The sequence below is a fragment of the Herpailurus yagouaroundi genome, unplaced genomic scaffold, assembly GCF_014898765.1.
Source record: "Herpailurus yagouaroundi ecotype Mexico unplaced genomic scaffold, PumYag 166, whole genome shotgun sequence".
NCBI classification, from domain to species: domain Eukaryota; kingdom Metazoa; phylum Chordata; class Mammalia; order Carnivora; family Felidae; genus Herpailurus; species Herpailurus yagouaroundi.
In genome coordinates, this window is record NW_024412407.1 from 3,671,617 (window position 1) to 3,684,556 (window position 12,940).

The window sequence follows — 12,940 nt, forward strand, 5'->3', positions numbered from 1 at the left end:
ACATTAAAAAAAAAAAAAAAAGATAGATCTCATCGGTATCATTTCGGTATATTAATAAAATGATCATATTTTTCTTTTTAAAAAGCTCTGTGTGACCTTTAGAAGTTGGCAAAGACAGAATAACAAGACGAATTGCCTTTTCACTTGGTATCAGGTTGATTGGCTTGTCTAATCCTCTCCAGCCATGGCAAACGTCCAAGGATATAGCAGGGTTCCAGGAAGAGCTGTTCCAATAAGAGCTAGAGCCATACTTTGCTAGTTACCCAATTTGCCTTCTTCCCTGAGGCTCAGGCATGCTGGCTTTGTATTGTCCGTGAGGCTCACTGGTCAATTACAGAGGAGCCCCAGACATGGCCCTGGTTAATCGGAGGGCTCTTTTGGGGTTTGAGCCTCAAGCAAGCCTGGTCACTCTGTGGCTACCCCCAGAAGCCTACTGTCAGGTTAGCTATAACCTCAGGGGTCTCCGTGAGGTTGGGCTGTCTCAAAAATTCTGAAACTCCCAGTAAATTAAAACCCAAATGAATTAAAATTCTATGGTTCACCTGCAGAAAAGTCTTCACCTATGCTATATTTTCTGGGCTGGGTCCAAACCAAGGCGGTCCCATGAAGCATCTTCTAAGCCAGACCTATAATATCAAGATAGCCCAGGAACAACTCTGGGCCCTAAATAAGTTTGAGGACTCCCTAAAGGTTCTGTTGTTTCTGCCACCAATCCCAGGCTCAAGGTCAATTGGTACAGACGTCACCAGAGACATCACAAAGAGGCCGACATCAAGACTTCGCATAGAAGACTCTGGAACATTAATCCCCACGTCAGTCATTACTTCTCCCATGAAGAAATAAATGAAAAGCAGACCTGTCACTTGCTGAAAGGTCCAAGTTGGTCTACCCAAGCAAATCTTGACCCAGGTTATTTTAGGGCCTTACCTGGCTGTCTCCTTCCATTCAGCATCTTCTCCCTCTTTCATACAGATCTCATCCAGCTCTGTGAACAGCTCGTGAGGTACATGCTCTTCATCTTCCTCAGTGCCCAGAATGAACTGAACACGCTGAGATGGTGTGTCTGGAAAATCAACCACAGAGAAAGGTCTGCTCCCAGCCTCAACTTAGAACAGAAATAGCATTCTGCTATACTTAGCACATCTGGGGGCCTTATAACTTCAGGAACATAGAGAAGACAATCCTGAATGTAGATCAAAAACATTTCTTTACCACCTACCACCCCCCACCCCCAAAATGCTATTCTATACAAGCAGTTGAAGGGAGGGAAAAATTATGAGCTAAGACCACTTGAAGAAAACCCACAACAAACTGGAAATCTGATTAATTTGATCAAAAAGCACAGATAATTTTCCGGCAAATGATTTCATCTATATAGTCATTGATTTGGGGGGACCTGAACTATATGAATTTTTCAGGAAGGTATTTTTGATTCTTAGAGGCATTTCTTCTTGGAAGCAAGCTCTGAAAACTCTACAAAAGGATTAGAGAAGCAAGACCACCTACTTGACGTCCATCACACATTCCCTCAGCCTCACCGAGGTCCCAGCCATGGACACCCACCCTCTGTCCCGAGAGTGTTACCGTGGGCCAGGGCCTCTGGGCCTTCCTCCCCCTGGCTGGCTCCTTTGCCCCGCCCCCGTCTCCGGTGCTTCTGGCCATGGGTTCGGTGATGACGATGGCTCTGCCGGCCCAGAGGCATCCGAACCCCCACATACAGGGTTCTATGACCTAGAACAAAGCAGAAGGTCTGTGCAAAGAATGCCTTTTTCTTTTTTTTTTTTTTTTTTGGTTTTTATTTATTTATTTTTGGTAATCTCTATACCCAACACGGAGCTCAAACTCACAATCCCAAGATCAAGAGTCTCACGCTCCTCTGACTGAGGCAGCCAGGCACCCCAGAGAATGCCATTAGTAAAAGGAATTGAGCATATTTAAGACAGAAAGAAAATCATAGTTCTCTGGCCTGGTCACAACTCTAGTGGCAAAACTTCAAAGACTTCCAGGACTAAAGATGTATAGAGACCTTGGAGTTGACGGACTCCTTCACCCTACAGTGGCTGCAAGCCTCACAGGAGTGTTAAGATCAAAGGAAGTAACGTGCATGAACCTGATTTGCAAACCATAAAGGTCAACACAGATGCTAGTCGTTGTTATGACAATTTGAGCAATTGGAAAAAAGCAATACAGTCACTCTGACAACCGCAGCAAGGCTTGGAAGGGAGGTAGTTTAGAAAAGTGGTTAAATGCCCAAGTTAACCTGCCTGGGTCCTACACTCGACGACACCATTCACTAACCATGTAACCTGGAACAAGTTATTTAATCTCTCTCTGTTTTTAAAAAAATAATACTAAAAGCTTATTATTTAAACTCAGAGGGTTTTTATGAGCAGTAAACAAGATCACGTATGTACAATGCTTAACACAATGCCAATACATTCTAGAACCAGTTTCCATTACTTTTTTCTCCTTCGTTGTAGAATAAACAAGCTCAAATAGAAGTGAGAGACTAGTTACAAACCATAAGAAGCACGAGTCTGCGGTTGTAGGGAGAGAGAGTAAATATTGTACAAGAAGAGAAGAACATGAGAAAACAAGTGATCCCGCAGCATACCTGCATAGGTCCTCCTTTTCTACTCATTTGTTCCTTCTATAGGCAGTATTTTATTCTGCTCGTGACTTCTAGGCCTCTCTCACCTCCACTGGCTTTCCCTGCTTTCCTGCCAGGCCTAAGGCGCAAAATCAGTAGCTTCTGGGATGCTACCACCCCCGACACGCAGAGCCTTAGTCTTCCCCCCAGTGCTGCCCAGTTACTGCCACTAGCATTCTAGATCCCGGACTGATCCCCTGCTTCTTCCATTACAGAAGCATTCCAATCTTCAGTCACTGTCCTTAAATCCACAAGCCTGATTGACACTTCCTCCCTCTGAGCAGGTGACCTCACTTCATATGTTACTAAGAAGACTTAGGCTGTCTCATGTGACCTCTGTCCATCTCAGCCTGGCTTGCTTTCTCTCCCAGCTTCTCCTCTTTGCCAGGCTAATGAGCGTGGCCTCCCATGCATCTGGAGTCCTACTCCATCAGCTATCCCCAGTCTCTCCTTTCTATCTACCCCTTCCACAGCTTTCTCTTGATTACAAGTCTCTCTCTCTTTTTTTTTTTTTTTTTAAGTAAACTCTAGGCCCGACGTGGGACTCGACCTCATGACCCTCAGAACAAGAGTTGCATGCTCTACCAACTGAGCCAGCCAGGTACCCCAAGTCTCTCCTATCTTAAAAAGAAACTTTCCCAATATGGTGCTACCCTCTAAGCTTCTACCTGTCCTCTTCCCTTCTCCATCAAACCACTTTTGGGAACAGTCTACCCACCTAGCTCCCTTTCCTCACCATCTCCTTGTTCCATAGCATCTACATGTGGCTACTTTCCACTGAAAGTGTCCTCATTAGGGACCACCTAATCACCAAATCTCTATCATCTTATGTCTCTCTCAAAAGCCTTTCTTGAGAGCCCACCATGTGCCAGGCTATCCCGGTATCCAAATCCCTAGATTACTTCCTCTCATGGATGGTCCAGGGTCCCTTAGCTCCTGTACCCCTGCCCTCCCTTGCTCATTTGCACTCCTCTGACTATGCTTCTCCATCCCTTCCACAATCCCCCAAAGGAAAAATCCCTAGGTTTTGGTCTTGGGCCCTTCCCTTTTTCTATTGGCATCTACTCTCACGATTTGAAAGTTTACTTCTTCAAACAACACCCAAATCTTTATCTATGGCAATTCAATACATCCCAAAGCAAACCCATGATCCTCCACTTCAAGTCAGGCTCATACCCATTTCTTCCATGTTTCTGTTCATGGCATCACCATTGTCTCCACTTTCCAGGCCTGAAACCTCAGAGCTATTCCCCATGCCCCTCAGTGTTACATCCTCCAGATTAGGGATGTCAAGGCTTTCTCTCCTCCCACTTTGACAACAGCAGGAGTCTCCTTCCTCCTCCCATATCGATTCATTCCTACAAATGAGTCTTCCTGAAGCACTGCTCTGATCACAGCTCACTTCTGTGCAGCCAGGACCCTCAGGCCCCAGTCTCCTTTCTAGTCGTTTCTTTACTAGGACAAATCGTGAATTCACTAGGAAAAGAAAGGGAAGGGGCTTCTAAAAGAACTGAGTGATCAGCTCAAGAGAGACTCAAGTGGAAATCCCACACACGGTCACCTCATTTAAACATTCTGGAGGTGGGGGGTGCAGGTCTAGAGATGTACCCCTTCTGCATCCACCCCAGACACCCTGTCTCCTCTCCACAGCCTCAGATGCTTACACCTGTCACCATCTCACGTTCTTTACCTGAACCAACCTGCTATTCCACAAATGTGCCAATGCCTTCCAGACACGGACTTGGCTCACCTCCACAAGATTCACAGCAAACGCACCTTCCTTCCTTCCTGCTATTATTCCTGATCTCCCCAATCAGATGTGCTGTCTCCTCCTTCTAAATCCCCAGAGCCCTTGGCTAACATTCTCTCATGCACTTATTTTATACCTTGAACTAGAATTAATACCGCCCACTATTCATCTGCAGGCTTCTCAAGGTCCCAGGTCAGACTTTCTTCCTCTTGGAATCCCTCACATAACAAAGCACAGTGTTTTACAGATGGCCATTGCTGCACAAATGTACAGAAAATGGAACATCTCTTAAGAGCCTCTCTCGGGAAGATAACTTCTCAGGAGTCCAAAATCTAACCTAAGAGGGCCTCTAATCTGAAAGGAGCCACAAAAGGAATGTGTCACCAAAGTGAATGTGTTTAGGGTAGAAGAAAGACTCACCAAAGCATGAGAGGATTGAGAAGGTCCAAGCCAACCTGAGAATGTAAACCTTAATCCAGGAAGACTTCCTGGATAGGGGAACTTTATGGAAAGAGTTACCAACTCTTCATCTTCTTTCCATAGCAATGGGGTTTCCTAAGACTGCGCTCAACTTCTTTAGGGATTCCTCAGTAAGTGCTCTCCACTTCCAAGTGGAGTTAACATGCCTTTGAGTGCAGCTCTAACAGTCCTTTCTCTATGTCTCCCTCCTTTTCTTTAACCTCTCCTGCCTTCCAAATTCCAAAGCGATAAAGAAAAATAAAAAGAAACAGGATTATATATACATCTTCTCTATCCATTCATCTCTGGATGGACATTTGGATTGCTTCCATATCTTAGTTCTTGTAAATAATGCTATAATAAGCATAGGGGTGCATATATCTTTTTGAATTAGTGTTTGCATTTTCTTTGGGTAAATACCCAGTAGTGGAATTACCGGATCATACGGTAATCCTATTTTTAATTTTGGGGGGAAGAAACCTCCATACTGTTTTCCACAGTGGCTATACCAATTTACATACAAACGATGGAATATTCCTCAGTCATAAAAAAGAATGAAATCTTGCCATTTGCAACAACATGGATGGACCTAAAGGGTATATAATTCTAAGTGAAGTAAATCAGACAGAGCAAGGTAAACACCATATGATTTCACTCCTGGGCGGAATTTAAGAAACAGAACAAACGAACAAAGAAGAAAGAGACCAAACACACACTCTCTTAAATACAGAGAACAAACTAGTGTTTGCCAAAGGGGAGGTGGTGGTGCTGGTGAAGGAGATGATGGAGATTAAGGCGCACACCTATCATGATGAGCACTGAGTACTATACAGAACTGTTGAATCATTACATCGTGTACTTGAAACTAATGTAACACGGTATGTTAACTATACTTCAAGAAAAAAAAGGAACAGTACTGGAGGGAAAGCTGATGAGAGATTTATTTGAATGCTGAGAGGCAGGAGGATAAAATATTCAGTATCCAGTGGAATCACACCTCCCATCCTCATCCTGTCTCAGGGCAATCCTGTGTTGACTCATGCACATCTCAGGACATTTCTGACAGGCAGATCTCTGAACATAGTGTAGTCACCTCATAACTTTATTGAGATAAAAATACAGAGCCAGAAGAAGTCATCTGCTAAGATGTGGGATTCCAAACCTCTGACATTGTCAGTGAAAACTATAAAATGTGAAAATGACTAAGTTGAATGCCATCTCAATAAAATACCATCTGTTAACTAATAATGTTCCACTATAGTATGTTAATTAGTTCCCCGTAGTATACCGCTGAGACCGACCTGGGCTGGAGTCACATAACTGTTCCAGGTCCTGTTCCAAGGGCTGGGGATACAACAGCAAAAAGTATAAGGTCCCTGTCCTCAAGACACAGATTCTAGTTAGGGGAGACAGACACCATGAAAACAACATATTATTTCAAGTATTGATAATTATCCCAAGTAAAAACATGCTGAAGGGTTTGGGGTAGAGGGTAGGATGAAGAAGAGAGATTGTAGCTAAGATGATCACAGGCGACATCTGAGTGATGAGGAGAGGCCATGAGAAGAGCAGTCCAGGGCAAGGCAAGATCAAGTGCATAGGCTCTACAGTGGGAATGTGCGAATTCCAAAGCCAAAGTAGGGCCAGTAGGGCCAGAGCAAGAGGAAAGAGGAAAGAAGAGGAGGAGGAAAAGGTCAGAGAGGCAGGCAGGGACAGATCATGAAGAACCCATGGGCAGTGAAAAGCATAGTTAGATCCCAGAGAACCACTTCAACCAGCCCCTAAAATAGTGACCTAGGGGGTTGCCTGGCTGGCTCCGTCAGTAGAGTGTGCAACTCTTAATCGCAGGGTCATGAGCTTCAGCCTCATGTGGGGTGTTGAGAGTGCTTAAAAATAAAATCTTCAAAAAAAAATTTTTAACAAGAATAAAAAATAAAATAGTGACCTACGTGTTGTAAAACTGTGTCCAGGTCGAGCTTGGCTTGCGTGAAGAAAGGCCTCACCGAGGGGTGACTCTCAGTCCTTCAACAGAGGCATCCCAACCATTAGCTTCCTTTCCCAGTAATTCCCCCAGAGGATTATTGGGCAGGCTAGGACCCCCACTTCTCCTTAAGCACATTCTAAATACTTCCACTGGGGGCTTTTGTTGGTATATTGCTAGTATTATGTAATTTTAAGTACATTCTAAATAGGAATTGAGGGGCAGTGGTTAGGTGTTAGAACCTGTTTTATCAGATCTCATTTTCTCGGCGAATTTGCTGTCATTATTAAAGTAAAACAAAGAGGTTGGATCAAATGACTTCTCATGTCCAGTCCAGGTTCTACGTCCAAACTAGGAAAGGCTCAGGCAAGGTCATTTTTGGAGAAGCCAAGATGGTTCACTTCTTCCCACTCTTCTTACTTGTTGCTGCAAAAAGGCACTCCAGCAGAGTCTCAGTAAATGTTGAGCGACTGATGCATGGTTTTGCTTGGTATCCAAAATTCCCACTGGGCAAGTCTGAGGATAGTGGGGAAGACACCCTTCAGATGCCTTTGGCGCCTTTATAGGAAGGTAAAGCTTAAATCTTAGGGAAGGAAGACTCTTCTTTCTCTAAGAATTTTTTTGGTCTGATCAGTTCTCACAAACACTAACCAACCACAGTGCCTACCTTTTGAAAATGCCAGAGACAGGCGGAAATGAAAACAAGCCCCAGCAGGGGTCAGAGCTAAGAAGGGCCAAGCGGCTGTCAGAAAATCAGGCCTCAGTTTCTAGGCTGAGGACTCTGAAACAGGGGCTTGGATTTTCTGGGTGAGATCAGCAGAGGTGAAGACAAACAAATGGACACTAGGAAATGAACACAGAGTCAATAAAATCTAGTCCATTTAACTGGACTCTGGCCGTCTGGTGACTTCACTAAACGAATCCTATGGTCAGTTCGCTGGCCATTCAACTGCTTTCCCATCCACAGTCTTCTTCCCGCTACCTACCTACCAACTCACCCAGACTCCACCTTCTAAATCTACTCTTTGGGGGCTACTTTTTTTTTTATGGTGGTTTAAATTTATTTTTGAGAGAGAGAGAGAGAGAGAGAGAGAGGCGCGCACACACACACACACACACACACACACACACACACACAGAATCCGAAGCAGGCTCCAGGCTCTGAGCTGTCAGCACAGAGCCTGATGTGGGGCTCAAACCCACGAACCGCGAGATCATGACCCGAGCCGAAGTCACATGCTCAACTGACTAAGCCACCCAGGTGCAAAGGGGACTATCTGTACGCAAATACAAGTATTCGTTTGAAAGACTTATGGGAAAGGTGTGACGTTAGTGTGTTTATTTTTTATTTTTTATCTGTTTATTTTCCAGTTAGTTAACGTACAGTGTAGTCTTGGCTTCAAGAGTAATGCCCGTCGCCCACTTAACCCACCTCCCCTCCAACAAGCCCAAAATAAGTACGCATACACGTACAGAGAGTAACCATCAGTGGACTGGCGCTGCATCGTGTGGAGCAGGACAGAAGTCACAGCTGTGACCTACCTTGCGGATGGAGACCAGGCCTACCAACACAGAGGGCATGTCATACACACTGTTTAGCCAGTGCCCACGCAGAACTCATTAGCACATACAGAAGACTGTTCCACCCCCTGGGCTAGAGGATGACTCAAAGTCAATAACCACAGGGGGGAATCTAACATACGAAGCAGATGCAAGCCTTTTTTTTTTTTTTTAATTTATAAATAGGATCAAAAGGCTCCTACCTCTGTTACAAACTTATTAGAGGACACTAAACCTGTTCTAGGATCCTTAAGTCTAGTAGTGAATCAGGAATAGTGATCTGCCAGGAAAAATGGAAAAAGCCATTATTCCTGTAACTAAAGCAATGTTCCGTGTCCCTCTGGGGGCGGGACAGTCCACTGGAGCACATCATGGACGACTACTGCTCTTCATTGAGTTTATCTTTGGAAATCCGTTCCAATATTTGGTTTGGACTCTTCTTGTATATAAAAAGAATCAATGTCATGGTTTAATGTGCCTTCTCCTACTAATGGAATTAGCTTACGCCAAAAGACGCACACTTCCAAAGTCTGTAGCGACGTCCCAAGACTAAATCTCTGAAGTAATTCTGAAAAAGGGCGAGGGAATGATTTATGTGATGTGGAGCAGAAGGTAGAAAATTAAGGGGAAAGAAGACCCAGAGATTAATCTGCAGCCACAGAACCCTGTATCACGGCATACACATTGAGGTGGAACACAATTTACTTCTGTCTTCTATCAAAGTGGGACTGACTTTATTTCATGCCTTCGAGATGACAGCACTCAAGTGCAGCCCGAGTCCTAGGGCCTCCATCACAGTCAGTCAGGGCAGAGCCTACAGCATGAGCAAGCCTATAGCAGACCCCGGCTCCCTCTCCCGAGCTGCTCGAGAGCCACATGAGACCTGAGAAGTGGGCACCATTTGTCCTCCATTTGCCAACAGTGTTTGATTTAAAAAGTGCTAACAGGGCACCTGGCTGGCTCAGTCGGCTGAGTGTCCAACTCTTGGTTTCAGCTCAGCTCATGGTCTCACAGTTCGTGAGTTCAGGCCCCGTGTCGGGCTCTGCACTGCGGAGCCTGCCTGGGATCCCCTCTCTCCCTCTCTCTCCCTGCACCTCCCCCGCATGCACGCACACTCTCTCTCTCAAAATAAAAACAAATAAACTTTTTTAAAAAGTGCTAAGATAAGATTCTAGTTTTCAGAAAGCTGTATGTATAAAGGACCATTTCCCAAGACACTATCCCTTCGAAATGACGTGATAGATAGCTTTCTTTTAGAGCAAAATGGTGAGTGCATAAGGAATAGACGATGTCGTCTGGAGAAGATGCTCCCACTGCCAATTACTCAGCTGACCTCTGTGAATGGAACCCGGTCCTCAGGATCCAAGAGGATTTACTCATGTTTATTATTCTACTCCCAGGCAGACAAGAGTGTTCATCAACGGTTACCTCCTTGCTGAGGGCAAAGGTCTGGTGAGCGCAGACAGCTGAACGGAGAACAACAGTGCTCTCACGGTGCAGTGAGAGGGTAGAGAGGCAACAGGATTATCAGGGCTGAGGGAGGGGTGAGGCAACGAGAGAAATTCCCTGTGATGTTTATACCCTATAAAAATGTGTATGTGACGGAGCAAGACGTCGAGGCTGCGGGGCTCATGCTGAGTACTGTCCTTCCTTGCATTAATGCTGAGTGCTGGCCTCCCTTGCAGGCCGTGTGCTGGAATAGAAAAGGTAGAATGCCAGCCCAGTCTCACCCGCCATGAGGCTAAATGACCCTGAGCAGTTTCTCCACCTGTAAAATAGGGATGATACCTACCCACCGGGGCTGCTGTGAAGATGAAAAAGACAACGGGTACGAAGTGCCTCATCAAATGCCTAACACATGAGGGCCATTCAACACATGTCAGCCTCTCACCTCCACACCCTCCCCTTCTCCACTTTCTCCCGGTCGCTGAAACCCACATTGGCTCTTCTTCCATCTGGTCAAAAATAACTTAGAAAACTTGACCTTGATATGTCCAACCTCCACTGACCTCCAGGAGCCACCCACCTAAGTTCTCATGGTAACAAACCCAGAGGCTGAGTCAGCCTCTACAGCTCTCACTCTCCCCATCCAGAGGACAAGTTTTCTCTGAGGATTACACAACTTTGATGAAAAAAAAAAAAAAAAAAAAAAGTCACGGGAACAAGCAGTACAGAGAGAACATTTTACATGCTGTTTCAGTCATTAGAAAGTTGCTGTATCATAGTCTTCCACATTGCAGGGGACGCTGCAGAGACTTAACAAAGGTTTTTGAGCCAAATGTGGGTTCTCATTAAAGCTATACTGGACACAAGCCTTTCTCTAATAAAACCGAACATCACCACTTATCAGGAAACCAGGTCCTATGGGAAAAAGAAAAATGGAAGGGCACTACCAATGGTCATGTGGGGATCTAGGGGTGGGACAGGAAAAAAAAGAGCCTTAATAAGGTAAAGTAGACAGAGCAGATCAATAAAAACCCCCTCTCCTTTCCCTTGCACTTGAGTTGGGTTTTTTTTTTAAGTTTATTTATTTATTTTGAGTGAGAGAGAGAGAGAGAGAGAGAGAGAGAGAGAGAGAGTATGTGTGTGTTCTCGAGCCAGCGTGCATGTGAGCTGGGGAGGGGCAGTGAGAGAGGGAGAGAGAGAATCCCAAGCAGGCTCTATGCTGTCAGATGTGGGGCTCCATCTCATGAACTGTGAGATCGTGACCTGAGCCAAAATCAAGAGCCGTACGCTTAACTGCCTGAGCCACCCAGGCGCCCCTCAACTGGGTTTTTTTGATGCCTGTTTATTTTCAGAGAGAGAGAGGGGAGGGGAGGGGCAGAGAGAGAGGCAGAGAGAGAATCCCAAGCAGACTCTGCATTGTCAGTACAAAGCCCGATGCAGGGCTCGAACCCGCAAACCATGAGATCATGAGCTGAGCCAAAACCAAGCGGGACACTTCCTTGGCTGAGCCACCCAGGCGTCCCCACTTGGGTTTTTGTAAATACAGTTCTGTGCTGTGAATTAGAGAATAGGGGTGTATGTCTTCTCTTGTCTTAGTTAGATAAAAACACCAGGCAGAAATGGGTATCATTAGAATGGGAAACATTGGAGATGGGGCAAAAACAGGGTTTTATAACCAAGCTGAATTTTTTAAACTATCCGTATTTTATTTTCTTGTACAAACTGTGTACATGTTTACATTTATATTTGTGGGCAATTGCCAGGAATTGACAAGCTGACCCGAGTCCTTCACAGTCTCAAGAAGAGATCACTTGTTAATATTTCTATCGGACTTAACAGTGCTCAAAGCGCTGTCTCACATGTTATTAGAACCTACTAGTAAGGTATTAATATCCCTACTTTTAAAATGGAATTATAATTAACATACAGTTAATTATACAGTTAACATACAGGTGCACAACATGACGATTTAGCGATTCTGTGCATTACTCCGTGCTCATCATGGTAAGTGCAGTCACCATCTGTCACCAAACAACATTATTACAATATTTATTGTCAATTGTCACTTACAATATTATTGACTACATCCCCGTGCTTTTCATCTCCATGACTTATTTATTTTATAACTGGAAGTTTGTACCTCTTAGTCCCCTTTATCTATTTCATCCATCCCCACTCCACCCACCTCCCCTCTGGCAACCACCAGTTTGTTCTCTGTATTAATATCCCTAGTTTTATTTAACAGATGAGGACATTGAGGCTAAGGGGAATTGAGTGATTTTCCCCCAAGGTCTGACAGGTAGTGAGAAAAGAGTCAGCGGGCTCAAACGCAGATCTCCTGATGGCAAAATTCTCCTCCCACACCAGGCTGCCTCTCATTTATTTTCCCCACCACAAAGAAGGGCAGTTCTTACCTTCCAACTCTTCTTTCTCATAGTGAATGTTAAGAATTGTACTGGTCCCACCCTGATCCACCACGGCTTCTTCATCTGGTCTCTGTTGAAATATAAATAAGTAGCCATAGTAATAAGCATACGTTCATTCAGACATCCACTTAAGTACCACATGTATGCCAGACCCTTTTTGCAACCCTTGGGGGAGAAAACACAATGGTTTACATACGTTTTTCATTTGAACCTCACAATAACTTTGAGATGCAAAAATGACAGCCATTCTCAGGGGTGCCTGGGCGGCTCAGTCGATTACGTAACCGACTTCGGCTCAGGTCATGATCTCACGGTTTGTGAGTTCGAGCCCCACGTCGGGCTCTGTGATGACAGCTCAGAGCCTGGAGCCTGCTTCAGATTCCGTGTCTCCCTCTCTCTGCCCCTCCTCCGCTCTTGCTCTCTGTCTCTCAAAAATAAATAAATGTTTAAAAAAAATTTTTTTTAATGACAGCCATTCTCTTTCTCATTTTATAAATGAACAGCCAGAGACTTAGAGAGGATTAAGTAATTATTGCCCAAGGGCACAAATGTGGTAAAAGGCAGGGGTGGGATGAACTCTGGTCTTGTGACTGCAGGATATCACGCCTTTTCTACCTCCCCACAAATGCAAGTGCATAGCATGTCTGCATTTTGCAAGCGGTGTCAAC

The 12,940-nt window shown here is 44.8% G+C and overlaps 1 protein-coding gene across 10 annotated transcripts in view; it reads right to left on the minus strand.

The window, feature by feature from the left end:
• SLC4A8 (solute carrier family 4 member 8) overlaps positions 1 to 12,940 on the minus strand; it is an 80,162-nt gene that overhangs the window by 52,537 nt on the left and 14,685 nt on the right. For 5 of the 10 annotated variants that reach the window (XM_040488094.1, XM_040488092.1, XM_040488091.1 and 2 more), the window contains exons 1-4: positions 12,469 to 12,573; positions 12,261 to 12,342; positions 1,564 to 1,731; positions 928 to 1,063 (exon numbers count right to left, since the gene is read on the minus strand). In XM_040488094.1, coding sequence (XP_040344028.1) covers positions 928 to 1,063; positions 1,564 to 1,731; positions 12,261 to 12,342; positions 12,469 to 12,519 — 437 coding nt within the window. In that variant the 5' untranslated portion in view covers positions 12,520 to 12,573. Of the gene's footprint in view, positions 1 to 927; positions 1,064 to 1,563; positions 1,751 to 12,260; positions 12,343 to 12,468; positions 12,574 to 12,940 lie in introns of those variants that run through there. The other 5 variants (XM_040488089.1, XM_040488088.1, XM_040488093.1 and 2 more) reach the window with 4 other exon arrangements.